The 20,776-nt window shown below is 36.4% G+C and overlaps 2 protein-coding genes across 2 annotated transcripts; both read right to left on the reverse strand.

Moving 5' to 3' along the window:
* Window positions 1-7,153: 7,153 nt before the first annotated feature.
* On the reverse strand, window positions 7,154-8,671 carry ndufa4l2a (NDUFA4 mitochondrial complex associated like 2a). Its single transcript, XM_053504511.1, has 4 exons — window positions 8,479-8,671; window positions 8,098-8,183; window positions 7,826-7,886; window positions 7,154-7,627 (listed from the first exon to the last, which is right to left on the reverse strand). Exons 1-4 carry the CDS (start codon window positions 8,518-8,520, stop codon window positions 7,571-7,573), a joined length of 246 nt encoding a protein of 81 aa, XP_053360486.1. The 5' UTR covers window positions 8,521-8,671; the 3' UTR covers window positions 7,154-7,570.
* Window positions 8,672-10,971: 2,300 nt separating this feature from the next.
* actr5 (actin related protein 5) lies at window positions 10,972-19,950 on the reverse strand. The gene is made up of 9 exons (XM_053504329.1): window positions 19,555-19,950; window positions 19,151-19,389; window positions 16,601-16,770; window positions 16,167-16,384; window positions 15,922-16,059; window positions 14,750-14,851; window positions 14,440-14,579; window positions 13,142-13,274; window positions 10,972-11,524 (listed from the first exon to the last, which is right to left on the reverse strand). Exons 1-9 carry the CDS (start codon window positions 19,936-19,938, stop codon window positions 11,210-11,212), a joined length of 1,839 nt encoding a protein of 612 aa, XP_053360304.1. The 5' UTR covers window positions 19,939-19,950; the 3' UTR covers window positions 10,972-11,209.
* Between the last annotated feature and the right edge of the window lie 826 nt (window positions 19,951-20,776).

Below are 20,776 nucleotides of genomic sequence, written 5' to 3' on the forward strand. Positions count from 1 at the left end.
TTTCCCACAGTCCAAAGACATGCAGATTAAGCTAATTGGCATTCCAAATTGCCTATAGTGTGCGTGTGTGCGTGGGCACCCTGCCACGGCTTGGCACCCCTTCCAGGGTGTTCCCCACTTTGTGCCTGAATTCTCCTGGGTTGGGCTCCAGCCATCCCATCACCCTGTGCATCATTAAGCAGTATTTAAAAAAAGAATGAATAATGTATGTATATTATAGTGGCATAACCATGATTCTAAATAACTTCGACTAAACACACTGAGAAATACTATTGATTAAAGCAGTTTGATAGCAAAATGACATCACAAGAGTGTTAAAAAGCACAAATGATAAAATATTTTGTCAAACATTGTTTGGATTAAAAGTGTGAAAGTGTATGAATTTGTGTCGTTTTTCAAAAAACTATAAGCCCACCTCCGACAATTTTGTCACAATACTTTTTTTTTGTTACAATGTATAAATTAGCATGTAGTTATTTAGGTCAGTTTGAATGCATTTTACTATAAATTATTTGTTTGCTGAAAACTCATGCTTTGATTGTGATTTTGTAGGAAGTATTTTTTTTGCACATTAAAGTGAAAAAATGTTCCTAAAATTGTATCTTTTTGTGCTTGTTGTTTTGATTTGATCTTTAAAGATTTCTGTTACTAAAAGTGGTGAGTTTTTTGTGCACAGAGATAAAAGGCTCCACGGGTATTGGGTTTCTACGGGAACAATGCTGACAGTTTCATCTGTCCGTGCATGGGTGTAACTTAACCTGGAAGGCTGTGGATACACTGTTAACACTGTCACTTTGGGAAGAGAAAATCAACAGATAAATTTTTTTTTTCACTTAATTGTGTTTTCTTTACCCTCTTTTACAGTTTGAGACCTACAGAATTTTGCATTTGGTCGGTAAAGATTTTAAGACATCCTAAAACCCAAACTAAATGTGTTTGTAGGCTGGCTGTATTTCGAGAGTCAAGTGACTCTAGAGACTGCAGTTTGCATATCGACCCAACTAACAACATCCTCACCACCCTTTATCTGGTACTCACCCATCTAGAAAAAAGGGACATGGATGGTCGATTGATAGTTATAGGCTTCAGTTTAGAATTAAACACAATCATTCCTCGAGACCTGATTAAAAACCTGGTAAACATTAAGCTTTAACCCCTTTCCACTGGAACTGTGTCCAAGACTTTCTGACAGAGAGAACACAGCGAGTCTGGATCGGGAACAGAATCTCCAGGAACACCACATTGAGCAGTGGGGCCCTTCAGGGACGTATGCTCAGTTCACTTTGTGACACCACTGTGGCGGTCTTTAACAGTGAAAACAACAAATCTAAGTACAGAGAGGAGGTGTGGTGGCGAACAGACTGGTGCAGAGCCAACATCCTGTCTCTCTGATGGTTTTTTCTCTGGAATCATTGTCGACTATAAAACAGCGCAAAACAACTACGTTCCATTCAACACTAAAGCTCCTCCATCTACATTGTCAAGAACACTCATCCTTTCCTTGAGGTTCATCTAGCAGAGAACCTCGGCTTGTCTTTCAATACCAACAACACACCAAGTCCTATTTGTGTAGGGCAAGAAATCTTTTACCTCCATCCTGATCACAGACTGTAGAGAAACTATCACGGGCATTCTGACCAGCCGTATCACAGCTTAGTTTGGGATTTGCACTGTCTTGGTTTGAGGTTGCTTTTTCCTATATCGTAGATCTTTACATCACAGGCTGCATGTGCAATGCAACGAGCATTGTGGATGCACACACACACACACAGAAAAAAAGAGAAAGAAAGATCATCTAATCAGTCATTCTCACCAATTAGGGACCGGAATGACGAACGAAAGCCTACAAACAAACACACCCACACCCAAACACTTACAAGTGCAGACCATTTTTACAAATGCACAAAATCTTTTAAACTGCTGCGAAAATACTGTTACCAATACATAAACATATTGCCCTGCATCAGTTATTAGCAAGTTTAGAGTGCCATCTGTAATGAAAGTACACTATTTCTTGAAGTAAGGGTGTTTTCCAATAACATTTCAAAGTAGCATATCTTTGCTTCCTGTCTGCAGATTGCGTTAAAACAAAGCTATATGTTACCTCAACCTCGGCCAAATACGCTTGTGAAAACCCCATAAAAATTTGTTTAGTAGTTTTTACATAATGCGTGCACAAACAGACAGACAATCAAACAAACAAATTCTGATGTGTTCGTCTACTTATCTTACATCACCCAAATTATTTCCATTAATTAATTAATGGGGCAGTGGTGGCTCAGTCGGTTAAGGCTGTGGGTTACTGGGTTACTGATCGGAAGGTCGGGGGTTCGTGCCACTGTTGAGCCCTTGAGCAAGGCCCTTAACCCTATCTGCTTTAGGGGTGGTGTAAGCTGGCTGACCCTGCACTCTGACCCCAGTTTCCTAATTGATATATGCGAAGAAGATTTCACTGTGCTGTAAAGTACATGTGACAAATAATTTAATATTCTTTTTCTTATTTTTTTGCAAATATTTTTAATGTACAGACACGCCAACTTTACAGTTGTATTCTGTATAGATTATAGTGAATATCCTTATTGCACTTTATTCACACTAGAACTGTGTCGGTGCTGCACTGCCCTTAATTTGCAGCACTTGGTCGGTCTTGCATAATGGATTTGTTATGGTCTTTGTGCAGTCTGTGCTGTTGTCTAATTCAATTATGTGTAGTCATATGGGGTCCTGTATTGTTTATGTAGTACCATGACACTGGGAAAACTCTGGGAAGACAGTACACTGTTTTGTTTCACAGTGTACTGTCCTACTGTCCCAGCTGTTTTTATCACTGAAAATGCATCAAGGTCTCCACCAGGACCAGGTTTGGGAAACACTTATAAAAAATAATAAAATAAGTGCATACAGCAATAAATATATAAATGTCAATATAGTGTAAAATAAATAAAGCAAATCTATTATCATAGAATGCAAATTTAAAAAGTATTATGAAATAAAAATTGTCTTTTGGCAAAGCTATTTTAAATTAACAATCACCTACATAAAAGTCTCAGTGTGACAGTTATCATGAAAATGAATATGATATAATGGCTAGGAGACCAGCTACAGCAGACACACAGTATATGTAATGCCTCCCCCTGTCCTCAGAGTGGGAATTTAGTGACACTAAATGTCACACTGTTCCCACTGCAAGGCACTGTTTCATTCCCCTGAGAGAAGATCTCATCCACACGTCAGAACATTTTATCCCATTCTCTCAAGTACATTTGACTTTATAGACTCATGCACTCAACCTCAGTGTTCCACCAGATTTATTACAAATTACAGGAATGGAATATTAGATTATTTCAAAAGTCTAAATTAATTTAAGTGTTTTGGATTACTTCTCATTTGATGTTTTATTAAAAGTAGGCAAAGAAAAATCCCTCTTAAGATGCACAAACATGGTTATTCTAAGCACTAGGTTAAATCCTACAGGAGAGGCGAAATTTATTATTGTCCTAAATTATGAAAAAAACAACAACAAAAAGAACAAAATAACAAACAAAAAAATTTAATGATGTTACATATAGTCTATGATTGTATTAGAACAGCAATATAAATATTTTTAGTTTTTACTGTACACTGAAGACATCTGGTGATAGACCTTAAGGGTGATGAAAAACATTTAGGAATAGTTTGAGGAACATGTCAAGAAGTATTGGCATGGCCTCCAAAGCCATCATAGCTCTTTTGTGGGATGTGCTATATAGGTAAGTAGGGTTCAACATCTTATTAACACCTGAAAGGATAGGATTGGACTGTAAACTTCTCCGGAGAATTGTTCCCAGCAAAAAAAAAAAAAAAAAAAAAAAGAATGATCATGATCATAGGTCACTTAAATGCTTGGTAAAGTTGCAATGTGAAAAAGTAGACAGTAGAAGTCAGAGCTACAGTACAGTATGTATAATAGTGAAAGTAAAATCATTTGGATTAAGATCTAGAGAATTTGGAGATCAAGAAGTCAGCACCTTAAACTCACTGTTGTGTTCCTTAAATCATTCTTGAACCATTTTTGCCAAGAGACGAAGGCCACTGTCATTAATGAAAACCATTTCCATAGAGGGGTTTACTTGGTTAGCAACAATGCTCAGGTGATAATAACATTCACATCAAATGCAGGTTACAAGGTTTCTTAGCAGAACTTTGTCCAAAGCATCACACTGCAAGCTGCCTGGCTTCTTCCCATAGTCCATCCCGGTGACATTTCTTCCCCAAGTAAGTGTCACATACTCAGCCATCCACATGGGGTAAAAGAAAACGTGACTTATCAGACCAGTCCACCTTCTGCCATTACTCTGTGGGTCTTCGTGTTTACCGGTTTTCCTTCCTTGGACCACTTATTGGGTGCTTTGGGTATTGGCATTCCCAAATTGTTTATTTTGTGTGTGCCCTGTGATGGATTGGCACACTGTCCAACCCACTGCAGCGCATACACCCTGTATATACAGTAGCACTGTTTTACAATGAGGAAAACTTCTTCTAACTCCATGGTACTTCTGATTTAAATTTTTTTATTACATTGTAAAACAATGCTGACAAAAATGATAATTTCCTTTGAACAGTTAAATATCAGAGATGTTTGCTACATATGACCTGTAAAGTCTTTAGAACAGCTCTAATCAATGATGCTGTAAATTGGTGATTTTTGAGGCTGGTAACTCTAAATAAACTTTTCAAATGAAAATGCATTAAACAATACTGCTCCTGCAAGAACTATTTCAGAACATCTGACCCTGTTTTCTTACATAATGACACATGTTTTATAGTATTAATATATAATTGCGAAAGCAAGCAATTTGCTTTCCTTTTCCCCTCCCCCAAAAACAAACTAAACACACTGGCCTATTCAGTCAGTTGCTGTCCCTCAGGAAGTGGCATGCTTGGCAGATGGGGACATTGAAAACACTGTATTGCTTTGAATTAAGACAGTACAGCATTCAGCTTGTTCCAATTTTCATTCATTTCTTCTTTCTTTTTCTAACTAAAATGGTAAAACCAGTTTGACAACACACTTCACACACACACACCTTATATATATATATATATATATATATATATATATATATATATATATATATATGGTGTTGTATAATGTGTTGTCAAACTGGTATACATTACTGATATTATGTTTGTTACAGCAGCAGAGATGCTTGCCTGTGGAAGTCTGTTATACTTCCAGCTACCTATTAAACTTGCTTTGTTTTGCTCTAAGCTTTTAACGAAGCCAGATGTTCCTGGAAACCTTTGATCTCTTTCTCCAGGCCTGCAGCATCCTGCACATAGGACCGTATCAAAGCCTGCATTATATCCACCTGCTTTTTACACAGATACATGCACTTTAAGGCCAATATCAGAAAACATACTACTTTGGTAATATTGGTTGCAAAACTGTGAGCTAACACTGAAAAATTCAAGATCAGACTGAGGGAGACTTCTGTATAAACACTGAAATTAGTGTATTTCCTGTATATATTGAGGCTTTTTCCTGTTCTTGAGGGCGGAAAAAATAGATGAGATTTAAAGATGTAACAGAGAACTTGTAACAGGAGATGTGGAAATGCATAACGTAGCTTTAAATAAGTGTATGTTAATATATGCCATATTTGTGAACTCCATTAATAATAAGTTGTTGCATGCGATCAAGCAGTCAAAGGTTCATCTCCATCAGTGAAAAAACAAACATCTGGTTCTTGCCGCTCTCCTCCTCCCTCTCTCACTTTCTCATGACCTGTGTGTTTATAGTGCAAACCCAAGGAGGCCATTTTCTAAATAATACTATATGATCTTTCAATTGTGTTTACTTTGAAATCTACAAATAGAACGGGTGCACAGGAAGTTGACTGAGGTTTCGTGTTTTTCTGCTGTGTGTGCGTAAGGAAGTCCTATTATAACTGGTCAAAGTCCTGTATCTCTAAAAGATGCATTAGTAAAAATCACCAAAAACATTTAGAGAAACCCTTATTACCTTAACAAAAAGATGCAGTGTCTTTCCCTTTAATAAGAAAAACTATCATTAAAGAAAAATATTTCTACATTTTACAAGATTTTAGCATAGTTGCATCTTAAAGTAGGGTGCAACTTTATACTGTTGATAAGGTTACTCAAGGTTAATAAAGTCTGCGTTTAAATTCTAAGATTTGAATAGCCTTTATTTCAAACAAAGCGGCAGTAAACTACGTTCTTAAGTGAATGTTTGATTCTAAGCCAGGAGTACAGCATGTTAACGCTACAGTGCCGCTTCACATGGATAATTGTGCACTTATGCAATGGCAACATGAAAGCTGGGCTCTGGAAGAAGCACTCAGTCACGTCTCCACCAAAACATCAATACGTCCACCTGCCCCTTTGTCTCCTCCTCATCTAATCAGTACTAACAAGGCGAAAATTCCACACATCCATCATCACACAATTCTGTCTCATTCAAACATGAAAGGCACACACACAGAGGGTAGCCTGGTACTTGATCAGTACACAAAACAGCTTCACTGTTTAACTCCCATATAAACAAATCACATTAAACTAATCATATTAAACAAATATGTGATGTCTACAGTATTAGTTTTTATTTGGGTTTATGACTGACCAGAAATCCAGAAACAGTTTTTTTTTTTTAGACGTGAAGAATCTATATATTACTCTATAATAACATACGATTTATGGAAGCTAATTATAGTACAAATCACACTGCATTATCTCCATTTTTCCCTCTTTTAGTAAACAATTATCAATAATAATAATTATTGTGGACCATCTGGACCATTGCACAAAGTCACTTTTTCTATGCATATTTGCACACCATTATATTTCTATTTGTACAGTATATTTCTATTTTCGATTTTTATTTTTAGTTCTATTTTTCCTAGTTAAATTTTATTTTTATTTTTAAATTTAAATTTTCTATCGTATTTCTTTATTTATATTTATTACTTATTTAAGCTTTAATTCTCTTTTTAAGGTCACTGGCGGTCGTGTAAGCATTTCACTACATTTCGTAGACTGTGTATGTGACAAATAAAATTTGAATTTGAATTTTATATATATATTGTAACTGTTGATCAGAATATAATATAGAGACTTCAATTCAGAGTGTAAAACATCACATTAGGCTAATGAAGAAAGTTAAAAAGTTTATTGCAAAATCTGTAGAAATTAATCTTATATTTTGAAACCAAACTAAATTGTACAGTTATTAATTTTACTGCATGCAATTATGATGTACTTATTTTAAATTCCTTGAAATAAATCATTTTACATGAATTAAACTTACATGTATTTACAGCAAACAATCAAGTCATCAATCAATCAATCAAACAAACAAACAAACAATCAATCAATCAAAAACAAATGAACAAACAACTTTGTTTACTACTAGATGTAGGCAAAAATCAACAAAATCAACCCCCATGATCTTGCTATGTAGATCATTCATACACTTTACTTGCCACAATTTCTTTTCCATAATTTCATTTCAATTGCATTTCAGATTTAACCGTATAAATCAACAAAAGGCTGCGTCAGCATCTTCAAAATTTTAGAAGTCAGGCCCTTCCTTTTTCAGGTTCTTGTAGTCTGTGTTTACAGCAAAAAACTAAGGAAATGGACAATAAAGAGAGCAAGCTTTAAATGCAACTGCAAACCTTTTAGTAAATTATGAACTATTAATAAAGAACAAATATCAATATTATTATTATTATTATTATTATTGATTTAACATTATTTCATTGAAAATACTAATGTTTATGTTATACACACAACTTTAATCTGGAAATTTAAACTTGTCACACACCTTGTACTGATAGGTAGGGCTGAGCTGATTCCATGGTTCAGGGTTGCTGGACTTGTTCCATCTAATAATGTGGGAAAAGCAGTCATTACACACCAAAACTGATCTACAATTAAGGCATTTTCTGCTATCTGATACTAGTAATTATAAACAAAGGCACGCTATACCCATGGGATATTTACCATATTCTATTTCCCAGTTCTGCTTATGCATTTAATTTGACCATCAGAATTACACAAGAAACATATGAACAAAATGCACTGAGTGATTCTTACGTAACATGGGGTCCCTTGGCTAGACGAACAAGATAAACTGCAGCGCCTCCAATTCCCAGGCAAATGAAGAAAAACTGTGGAATGAGCTGAAACCAAGTGCAAAAAGAGAATGGATCCAAGTATATTAATAGTCAACTTACACTTATAAATAATGTCTTATTAATAATAATATGACATATAAAAGTATATATTATACACTTAGTTTGCAATATCTGTGGTGAAGTAAATATGTGATTCATAAAGTATGCATAAACTCCCCTTATAAAGACTAAGTTTGCATAAAATCCCTAATAATTATGATATCACATTACCTTTAAAGAGCAGCAAAATCAAAGAGCTTAATAGACGTCAATGAAAAAAGAACAAAATGAGCAAACTTACCCCAGGGTGTTTCCTGGCATGATCACGTAAGAGTCGGAGCATAGCTGCAATGTTTTTATAAAAGGATACAGAAGAAAAAAAGGGAAAATTATTATTTTTTAAAAGGAGAAGAACTGGAGAGAGCAAGGTAGATAGGTAAAAGTGGAAACTGAGACAGAGTGCTAAGGACAGAGGGTGGAGAATGAGGAAAAGAGGGAGAAAGAGATGGGGAGGAGAATTGCAGAAAAAAGGGAAAGGTGGGGGGGGGGGGGGTATGGTAGGAAACAAAGACAGCCCACCAGTGAAGGTTTTTAACTCTTTATAGATTTTTTGTTTACATGAACTTTATAGAAATGCCTTAAATCACATTTTTATTTATCTCTATAAAATGCATGTTACAATTCTCAAAAGTCTCTTCTTCTTTCTTACAGCCACGGACTCTGCATACACTCTGTACTGTATACTGTTTATCAAATGAGCTTAAAATCATTTCATTTATGCTTCCAATAAAGTGCAAAAGTGTAGAAGAATATAAAGCAAGAGCTGTGCCAATTTATCACGTGGTCAATGTCTCGCGCTACATAATGTTCAATACTGTCCAAAATTCTTGAGCCACCCCATTTCTAATATTAATTAAAATTTAATTCAATGATTAAATTAAAGATTGACAATGACCATACACGGTTCTCAAAGTTTATATTACATGTGTAAGAATGTATGTTAAAAATTTAAAGAAAAAGTCTAATAAAGTTACTATAGCAAATACAGTACAATGTGTTCTATAAACATTGGAATAATAGAACCCAGACAAGGCTGATCCTTTGCCAGATGCTAATAAATATTAATAATTATGCAAATGCATCAGTCATGTGACAAGGTGAAAAAACAAAAACAAGATGCCGGAAACACCAACAGGTGAAGATTTTTCTTGACAGATTCCGTAAAAAGCTTGCATCTTTTTTGCGGGGTGGCTATGTGTCTGCCATGATGGTTGTATTGAAAAAAATATATATATAATATGGTCTGGAATAGAACAGAGATTGGACCTAATTAGCATACTATTATAGCATATGCCACAGAAATAGCGATATCACTCGTCATTTTTATGAATATTCTTCTTATTTATTTTGTACTTGTCTAATAATCTTTAAATGAGAATGAGAACAAATGTTTCACTGTGACCAGCTGCAAAATGCCTAAAGATGGATTAAAAAATGAGTTGTTTATGTAACAACCTCAGAAAAAGGTGGAGCTACTTAGAATAAGAGCAAAAAGGAAGCCTGGGGAACTTTTCCTTAAGAAATGGAAAATACAAGAAAGTCTGGCTCGTTGAAAGCAAAGTATGAAATGAAGAGTGGCTCAAGACGTTTGCACAGTACTGTGTATTATTGTATTGGATTACTGTGAGGCCCCCAGCATATTTTGCCGCGAGCCAAAACAGACTCTGGAATTGCTTCTGGTAACATGAGGTGTCTCCACGGGCTTTATGGCCATCAAGTCCATTTAATGTAATGTTTCAGTAATTTGCTGAGTTTATTTAAATAATATTTTTTTTTGTTGATAAGATTTATCTGCTATAATACAGAACAAGCATTAATTGTAGCAGCTAACGTAAATGGTTAAACAATTACTTGAATTCAAGCAGATGGTAAATTGGTCGAATTGCATTTTTTTTCTGATTAATTCATTATTAAACTTTGTAGTGTTAGTTATGCATATTATGAATAACCAGCTGGAAAGCAAATAGGGTTGATATTGTTAACAGTGTTTGTCCAAGACTTTCACCTGGGTGCTGCAGGCTTGGGTTGGGTTGTCTGATTTTTCTTTCCTTCACGTGACCCTTTTTCTTTTATCACTCAGAGTACACCCTGAATCCATTGTAGGGCACAGAAGCACACACACTCACACCATCCAGTGAATTTTAAATGCCAATTTGCCTATGCCACACAACTGTGGGAGGAAGCTGGAGCAACCAGAGGAAATCCACAATCCTAGGGAAAACATGCAAACGACACACAAACACACACGCGCACACACACACACACGCACACACACACACACACGCACACAGACGAGGCAGGAATCAAACCCCTGACTCTGGAGGTTGGACCCATGTGACCACAGTGCTAAGCACTACATCACCAGCAAAAATCTTTTCACATAGAAACACACACACGCCCATGGATTTCTGAAAAAAATATTTTTGTTTCTCATGCATTTTAAATTGCCTCTCCACACTGTAAAATTTCTAAGCCTAATTTAAAAAAGCTTGATATGGGCACAGACAATTCTCTGCCTCTTCATTCTGATTGGCTAAGAAAATGCACTTCCTCAAAGGTGCGTTTCAAGCATGCAATGATGTTGATGATGATTGCCATAACCTGGTATCAGTTGAAAACCCTCTTTAAATTTGATGGTCATTTTTTTAATTACACGTACAAAAGTACACTTTTAACCATTTTTATTGTGTTGAATTTTTTAAAAATTGTTTAGAAAAAACACCATTTGGGCAATATAAAAATAGTCTAAACTGGAGTAAAAAAAAAAAAACGGATTATTGTTATACAATTACCCCATCTCAGTATCCAGTGCTCCTGACAAAATGCAAATAATGGTGATTTGTCTGACCAGATTTCGTCCGGTGTAACACAATCGCCCTCATTGTGTCTTCACTTTAGAACATAATAAATGCTTCTATAACATTAGGTGGAGCAACGTCTGAACAGAGAACACAACACAGAACACAACCAGTCTATTGTGGCACTGTAACCCCTGAAGCTCCGCTGTGTGGGTCACAGGCCACATCAGTGTTCAAGCTTGTAGTTGAAGCGCTAATGTCCTGAGCATGTTCTGCAGCTGACAATGACAGTTCATTGCTGCGTGCTGCTGGTTTACTGATCCACATGGGGATAAAGATGTTGGATGTGCAGTGCTCACTCAGGTACTCTCCCCCTTTTTCTTCATAGTCCTGGCGGCTGATCCAGCCATGAGATTCAGATGCATTCCTTAAAGCCCACTCACGTGCCCCGAACCAGGCATCCAGAGATGGCTGAGATGCCAGTGACACCTGGGAAAGACAAAAATAAAATATTTTTTTTTATACATAACTGTACCTGCAGTAAAAATGCTAAAGCTACCAAAATTCTTTAGTGACGTACTCCAAAATGTTGGGACGTTGATGCCAATATTGAGAATAAAACAAAAATTAAGCAGGACTTATGTAAGTTAAGATGAAGATCGGTATAAATTATGTTGCCATTTCCAAAGAATTTTGGCATTCATTGGCCCATTCTCGGATATTTAATTCTGATGAATACTGGCAAATGTTAAAACAGTGAAAAATAAAAGAGATTTTGTAGGGCCAACGCAAGACAAGGGAGTTTTACAACAAAATCCTTAGTGTAAACCAATGGATGTGTGTAAGCTTGTATTGTAATAATAATGAGTGTGTAAGCTTGTATTGTAATAATAATGAACTGCATGTACTGTGCATCACATTTCTCACTTCATAAACACAGAGTACCTGGCACCAACATCCATGCCACAATCAGTGTCACAGAGGTCACATCTTGTGTTTGTGTGTACGCGTGTGTACTAATGATGATCTAACTGATGATATGATAGCAGCCAGCCACATGCATAACTAGGTGTTTCTTGTTTGCAGGGATCTTCCATATGACTGCATCATATATATATATATATATATATATATATATATATATTACTCTGGGAACGTGTGTGAAAAAGAGATTTTTTTTTTTATATTACATAATGCCACTTATATCACATAATGCCACTTATATCCCTATAAGTGCCACTTTTAGATTTTTCTATATGGTTGTATGCAAAATGTGCCACAAAATGTTTTAATGGAGCCCTGATAACCATCAGCAAATGTACCATCACTTAGCTAAGTAGTTGAACATTTAGGAAATTTTCATATTATGTAAAATGTGATTGTCTTTTTTTCCCTTTTCTTTTTTTATTATCCCTAAAGCTGTACTGTCAGGTCTTTACTGCAGCCGGCTTCAGTTGCTGCTTGTTTGCAGATCTTTTTGCCTTAGGTTTTCTCTTCAGGAAATGAAATGCATACTAGCTTTGCTTATACTTTCTTTGCCCTGGGTTGTTTTAGTGGTGCATTTTGGGTCATTGTCCATCTGTACTCTGAGTCTCTGTACAAACGTTTTTTTTTCTTCAGATGGCTAAAATCCATACACTTGAGGATTCATGCTGCTACTTTAATCAGCAGTCAAATTAATAAACACCGCAATAAACACCTTACCCAGGCTTCAAGGCCTTTGTTTTGGCTGAACTCCCTAGTGCATTGCTTCTTTTGAAAAATGTATCAATTTGTTCATTTGGCCACTCCTTATGCTAAATGCAAAGTTAACACTTGAAATCATTGTCAGGCATTTTATGTCTATAAACTGTCATGCAATAAGCAAGAACAGGCCACACATGTCCATAGAACTGAATGTTTATCATTCAGTGTTGAGCCTGTGAAAATAGAGGGTTGATGTTAAAAAAAAATTAATTGCTAAAAGGCTAATGCAATTTTAATTGCCAACACCCTTCAAATATACCTGTTCTAGATTTAACTAAATAATGTGAAAAATATTTCCTCTATTGCATTGTTTGCACCTCCTACTACTAAGCACAGTGTCTATCAGTATCCCTCCGTTACCTTAAAGTGTGACTGGAAGGGCCGCATAGCAAGCAGTTCTTGCTCAACTCTCTCTTTAACTCCAGGGTATAGGAGGTTTCCTCCAGTCAGAAAAACATTTTCAGCCAACTTCGCTTGCAGTTCTGGAGAGTACCTGGACAACACAATTGCAGTGTACTTCTGAGCAACAATACGTACATACACTTTACCTTTGCAAACATTTGGGGCGTTCAGGTCAAACCGGGACTTGGTGATGAAATGTCTCCTGAATAAAGCTTAAAACCGATTGACATTTACAGAAGACTTCAAGCACAGTGTGGTGTGTGGAGACTTGATAATTGAAAATTGACACAACTGTACACACTATGATTCACAAAATCGGCTGGGAGTTACTGCCACATTCCCATACAGTTCTGACCTTACTCCAAGCCATTTTCACATATTTGGGATAATAAAGGAGTTCCTGAGAGGTCATAGTTTTATATGTAAAGCAGACAGTCCAATCATGTCTCCGGGATCACCATGACACCAGGAATGACACGAATAAACGATAAAAAAAAGGAGAAATTTTGGACGTGAATTAAACACACCACAGACATTCACACGAACACGATGTGAATATGGGAATACAGGTTCACTTGTAAAGACCTTAATTGTGTTCTGCGCAATCAAAAGTCCTAGTTTGACGTGAACATTCCATGTATATTCAAAGCTAGTTTTTAAAGAATTTCAAAAATTCTTTTAAATTCTTTTTTTTTGCCATCCAAATTTAGTAAACAACATTGTAAAATAATCAGTTGATGAGATAATATCAGTAATGATGAGAAAATAGGGAGAAGAAAATGTTTTTCAATAATCCATCATCTTATAAGTTAACAATAAAACGAAAACTGTCTTTTTGGTCTATCCAATATATATATATATATATATATATATATATATATATATATATATAAAATATTACAGAATTAAATCCTATAAATAAATACAAAATAAATAACAAATAATAAAGACAAGAAGAGAAAGCATTACTGTACTATGAAAGGGTGAATGGATTCTTATTGAGAAACAATGCCCTCTAATGGCCAAATAATTTTTAAAAGAAGTCATTTTTTTCTCATTGTAAATCACAATGTATTTATGCACTTTGTAGGATTAAATAGACAACCACTAAATTATCTATTTGGTGATCCACATCTGTCAACCTATCCCTAATATAGAGTACTGAATACCATGTTTATTGTTTAAAACTAATCTTTTCTGAGTCTTTGAAGCTGATCAACTTAATGAAAGCTAAGTAATGTAAGAAATGAGCTCACTGTTCTAGTACAAACTGTAGTGCCTCAGTAAGGCCCATCTGCTCTTCACCAATCAGATAGGGACGAAACAGAACCTCTGGTGCCCGCAGTCTCTCGGTTCCCACAAACAGCTGGTGGTACTCTGCCAAGTTAAACACTGGCTGGAAAGCAAATTTGGGGAATAAATTAAAATATTCCTGGGACATGTGCATACTTATCGATAGTTTACAGGAAGAAGGAAATTTTGGCGATGAACCAGAAAGAATGTGAACCCTCAGGCATGTTCTTCAGTAACATCATAACTTTGTGTACAGAAGTAATATAACACTACCTGGATATTATCAGCCTTTTCAGGTTCGGAGCTCTCTTTATTTACATCACTGTCCAAGTCACCTTCATCCACAGGCTGATCCAACGATTCCAACTCTGTGATCTACGAACAAATACAACACACACACACCCTTTAATTACAGCTACAGTATTATCTTTAAACGGACTATCCAAAGATGTTCTAAACGCAACATTACACAGATTTATAATCATTTAAATTATTTACATATTAACAAGTGGATATTAGTGGTGAACCTTTCTAGTAGCCGGCCTACCAAAATTAGCAAACATCATACTAACAGTCAAACATGGTGGTGCTAGTGTGATTATCTGATATATAATTGATGGAACCATGAATACTGCACTCTATCAGAAAATCCTAAAGGATAGTGTCTGGCCATCAGTTTGTGACCTCAGGCACAAACGTACTTTGGGTATACAGCAGGACAATCATCTGAAACCCAATAGCAAGTCCACCTCTGAATGGATAAAAAAGTAAAATAATAATAATAAAGATGCTGTGGCTTTTGTTCTTGGAAACCCTTGAATGTGGCTAAATAAAAACAGTTCTGCAAAGAAGAGTGGGCCAAAATTCCTCCACACTAAGTGACTCATTGCCAATTATCGCAAATGCTTGATTGCAGTTGTTGCCGCCAAAGCTAGCCCAACCAGTCATTAGGCTCAGGGGCAATTACTTTTCACATAGGCAGGCAGTTTTGTACAGTTTTATCCCATAATAAATGAAATCATCATTTTAAAAAACGCATTTTGTATTTACTCATGTTATCTTTTAGTAATATAAAAATTTCACAATAATCACAATAATTTATGTGATGAAGGTGCCAAAAAATATGCTTATGTGATAAATATACTTTGTCATAGCACTGTAGCTTACATGTCCAGAGTTAAGAGAGTTTTTTCTTTAAGAATCAGGAGTTTTTATTTTTATTCTAATCAACATTATGTATTTTTCTTTGCTAAAATATTAATGTTTTAAAGAAATGATCAAGAAAAGGGGCAAATATCTTTTCACAGTACTGTACCAATAATACTACCTGCTGGCCATTTAGAACATCTTTAATTGTAGTAAACGTTTCTACATCGTGAAATGCATCACTTCAGTGTAAACCTTCCTCAACATACTAACACATATTCACAGACATGCTTATATACCTCTTCTCTAGCCATTCTGTGCTGCTCCACACTCAGACTAAGCTTGTGAATGTAAGACTGTAGCTCTTCGGCTGAGTCCATGTTCAGCTCCACCAGTCGCCTGTGAAACTGCTCCACTGCACCGTCCTCCAGCAGCTCCTACACAGAGGGAGCAGAAAATAAAATTGTGGCACCATAAAAGCACAACAGGACCTTCATTTCTGCCCATTTCTCTGCAATGCTCAGCATGTATGCATAATGTGTACCTGCACCATAAGCAAGGTGTTCAGTCTCTTCTGATCTTGCTGCAGTCTTTCTTCTCTGTGCCGATTGCTTATCTCCTCAAGCCTGCGGAGCTGTTGCACTCGTTTCTCCTGCCTCTCCTCCACAGTACTATACATCCCTGCTATCTTGCCTGAGAATGGCAGCTGCATGCGATGAACCTCAGCCTCGTAAAACTCAGCACTACGCCACTTCTCCAGCTCTGAATGAGGGAAATTTACAGAATACAGAGTTTCATTTAAAAGCAAAGGCTTTCAATTTCACAGCAAGTGTACAATTGTGGACATTGGTTATACAGCCAAGTTCACCTTAATTTAAATTTGTGACGTTTTCATTCGGCATTTCTAATTTTAGCTAATTGTGAGGTCAAGAAATCTAAAGTTCATGTTTTTTGCATTGGAAGGGAAGTAGGCTTTACCTTGCTGGTAATCCACAGCGACATAGCAGTGTTGATGCAGTAGCTCCTCCATACGGCTTGGTGTGATGGCTGCCTGATGAGCGGGATATTTTAGCTGAAGAAGTCTCTGCATATATGCTGCAGCATGGCTTCCTCCAACATTTATCCGTTTACAGTTAAAAGCATCCAACCTGTGTACACATGCACATCAATGAATTGACGGGAAAGTTAAATTATTATAATAATAATAAATACATCAATAGCAATGTTTTTAGATACTGACAAAGCAATGAGTAATCTACAGTATTGAACAAAGACCCAATAACAGTATATTATAAAAATAATAATCAACATAATGTCTTTTGGAAGCAGATTTAATAAGAACTTAAGATTAGAAAAATTATGCTGTAGTGGTGCAATAATATAACAACCAAATTATAATGGAATGGTCTCTTGTTTTGTCGGTTGCAATTCAATTTAACGATGTGTCATTAATAAGACATTTTACAGAAGGAGTTAAAGCAAAGATGTGAAAATGTTACTTAAAAGAACATGGATCCATTTTACAGATAACCCTGTGGTGTACAAAAAGATAGAAATTGGTGACAATGGGAATTTTAGTGGGTAAGTTTTGGTTGCACACAAAACCAAACTTGTATGCTAAACACACAGCGACACAGTGCTGACTACCTGTTTGTGTTCAGCTAAAGGTCCTATAACAGGGCTCTGGTGCCTGGGTATTTCAGAAAGAAAGCGACTTGGCATCCTCAGAGATGATGATTTTGAGATCTTCTTTCACCACACAGTAGTGGTGTATGTTCTGACTAAACTTAGCTGCAGAGGTTAGAGCAACATGCAAAGTCTCATAAAACATCCAGTAAGTGCTCAGTTGAAGAGCAAATTTGAGACTTCAGAACTGTGAGGGCATACAGTAACTTCTGACATGAGATTCTTCACAAGACTTAAGACCGGGGCAGAGGTCCACCTTGCAGCAGGACAACGGTCCCAAACGTATAGCCAGAGTTACAACGAAATGGATTAGATCAAAGCATTTTCATGTGTTAGAATGGCCCAGTCGAATTCATTGCAGAATCTGTCTGAAAACTTAAAAATTGCTGTTCACAGATGTTCTCGACTGAGCTTAAGCTATTTTGCAAAGAAGAATTTCACTCTCTAGATGTGCAATGTTTATCATTTTCCTTCCATTTTTACAAAAATATGCCTCTTTTGTTGGTGTACCGCATAAAATCTCAATAAAAAACCTGTATGTTTGTGGTTGTAACATGACAAAATGAGGAAAAGTTCAAGGGGTATAAATATTTTTGCAAGACACTGTAGTTCTAGATGAAGTGGAAAATCAACAAGACAGGATTCCATGTCAGGGGCCTAACTGGTTAAGCAAGAAAATGTTACACAAAAACGATGGTCACAAAGGGAAGAACAAGAAATGAAAATAAATCACCAAGGAAGCGGACACCATGGTGACAGAGGACAACATGGTGACAGAGGACAACATGCACATTTGCCACATCTGTAATGAAAAGCACCATAATAATCTAAATAACATTGCTTTTACAGTCAGGCATAAAAGTTAGTTCTCCCTCATTTAATTCTGTTCTTTTTTCCTGTATAATTATAATACAAATCATCTAATGCTGTGGTGGGACGTTTAGAGAGTCGTCCACAATAATGTGCGAGACAAATAAAGTCACACATGAAACGATTACCTCAAGTTATTGCTACAAGATATTGAATTATACTTTGCCAACATGCTTTTTTTTCTTTTTTAGGGATTTTTTTTTAAATACAAAAATCCCCTATATACGAACATTCAAGTTACAGACTTTTTAAAATACGGACACGTGTTTACACATGTTCAATCACGGAAGTCAGATCACATATCCCACATACTGGACATTGTCACATGTGTGCAGCGTGCATGCAGCATGTCTGGAAGCAAGTGTAAAAGCAGCAGCGATAAAGCTGGTACTGCAAAGAAGCACCAAGCAATAACCATGGAGGCAAAAGTGAAAATAACAGAGAATGGAGTGAGCCCGTGCTCATTGTTTTAACATAAATCGTTCAACCATTGGCACGATTCTAAAGAACAAGGACAAGATCATGAAACTAGTTTTATAGTATGTATAGCCAATTGTGTTAATATTCTAGTACCTAGACAATGTTTGTTGGACTAACAAACAAGCTCTCGGAACGAAACTCATTTGGTATGTAAATGCACTGTTTAAAAAAAAAAAGAGAATTTATGTTGTTTGTGCCTAATACTAAGACCTGCTGCAGTCAGAGGATTTTTTTATAATGTTTTTACACAAAAAACACAGAATTAAAAGAGGGAGGAATATCCTGTACATGTGACTGTAAGCAATATAAAGGACAATTCTGAATACTTCAAACCCAGTCCCAGAGAGAGAGCTGCTTATACAACATAGGCTAACGAGCAAGCTGTCCCACAGTTACAGCAATAAATTATTTCAGCTTTTTTTTTTTTTTACATAAAATTAATGCCCACAACATAGCTGTAATAAATTGTTGAATTAAAGTGACGCTCTGCACCTGCCATTGATGAAGGGCAAGACGTGAGAGCAGTGATATCCAGAAGACAACACCAATCCAGTGTGAGGTTTATCGAGACCACATTGTGTGCTGTTGTAGTAGAAGCTGAAAAGGCTATCAACACCATACGCCACTTGAGGAACTCCATAGCACTCAAACAGCAGTTCAGACATCATCTGCCGGCAGTGAAGGGGGTTACAGGGAGCCTCAGTGAAGACCAGTGGATGCTCCACATGTCCCTGGTTACAGAAAACACATATTTACATATAGCTGAGTTTTAGAGGGTTTCCTATCACCCAGAAAAAGTTTGCACTGTAACATTAGGTCAGAGGAATTTAAAGCATAAGCTTTTTAACCAGTTCTGATGTCCTGGGTGTACAGATATAAACACAGCTGTGTCTTACCTCACTTCCAATCCCGAGGTGAACAAAGATATAGTCTAACATTAGCTCTTGGATCTCAAAATTGACAACAACATTGCGGTCGAACTGACTCTTGAGCAGCCACCGGAGCGGCTCCAGGTTCGCGATGTCATTGCCGACCTGCGTTTCGCTCCGTGCTGCTCCTCTGCTCCTCGCTGCCACGGATTTAAACTGCAGCCACGGAAGCGCAAATTCTTCTGCTTTACAAGCCCAACCGGCTCGCATTTGGAAAGAGCCATTATCCACTACAATGGGAACTGGGGACGGGTACAGGCTTTCGGGTTTTATGTCGAATATCGGGTCGGGGGAACACTTAGCGTCCTGAAACGTAAATATCTGGCAAGGCGAACTGGCGGCGGACGTCATTTTTAAATGGGTGTCACATCAAAATAGATCCGGAACGTTTCGCGCCTGCGTTGAATGTTCCACGTAAGGTTACACTGCTTGGCTAGAATCAGGTCGCTGTTGAGCTGTTTTTCAATGAACAAACGCTCAGGAGTCTTTAATTACATTATTACTCCATTAACTAATATGTTTTATCTGTTTTTTTTTAATTTTTTTTACATGTTTTAACCCTAAGCAATGCAGTAAATAACTTTTGGCCGTGGGAAAGATGTTAATTATATATTATAATTATTGATTATTATAATAACAATAATTATTACTTTTATTTTAGTCAAAAAGTAGATTTTAAGTTTTTAGTGTCTATTCCAGTCAATAAATAGAAAAAAATTAAACAAATTCACTTATGATTAAATGCAAATAGCCTATAGGAAGAATTAGCAATAAAATTACAATTTAAATAAGTCATTAAGTTATTAATAATGTAAGTTACATTATAATAGAACTAAACAAGAAATATAAATAACATGGAAAGAGAATTTATAAAATAAAATTGTTGTGTGATGTAAATTTTTTAAAAAGTATTTAAATGTAAAAATATGGTGTTTGGTGCGCACACATGTATAACAAGGGGCTCAGGACACAGCCTTGGTGTACTCCATTGCTGAGGGTGTGGGAGGCTAAGACATGGCTTTCCAAACATACTGCTAATTCCGTAGTGCTAATTCCAGCAGAAAGAAAAGGAACGCCAACACGGGAAACATGCTCATCATCTCGTACTGTAGCATGACGTGAGGACAGCCTTCAGGTAAGTGAACATTACAAAAGCAGTAGGACCAGATGGCATCCCAGATCAGGCCCT

Source organism: Clarias gariepinus, chromosome 9, assembly GCF_024256425.1.
Source record: "Clarias gariepinus isolate MV-2021 ecotype Netherlands chromosome 9, CGAR_prim_01v2, whole genome shotgun sequence".
Lineage (NCBI taxonomy): Eukaryota > Metazoa > Chordata > Actinopteri > Siluriformes > Clariidae > Clarias > Clarias gariepinus.

Coding starts and splice junctions, on each gene's coding strand:
- ndufa4l2a (XM_053504511.1), bottom strand. CDS start 8,520: ATGCTCCGACTCTTACGTGATCATGCCAGGAAACACCCTGGG. Junction 8,184..8,478: donor ATGCCAGGAAACACCCTGGG/GTAAGTTTGCTC, acceptor ACTTGGTTTCAG/CTCATTCCACAGTTTTTCTT. Junction 7,628..7,825: donor GCCCTACCTATCAGTACAAG/GTGTGTGACAAG, acceptor CCATTTCCTTAG/TTTTTTGCTGTAAACACAGA.
- actr5 (XM_053504329.1), bottom strand. CDS start 19,938: ATGACGTCCGCCGCCAGTTCGCCTTGCCAGATATTTACGTTTCAGGAC. Junction 16,771..19,150: donor TTGCCCTTCATCAATGGCAG/GTGCAGAGCGTC, acceptor ATGTGTACACAG/GTTGGATGCTTTTAACTGTA. Junction 16,060..16,166: donor ACACCTTGCTTATGGTGCAG/GTACACATTATG, acceptor CCCTCTGTGTAG/GAGCTGCTGGAGGACGGTGC.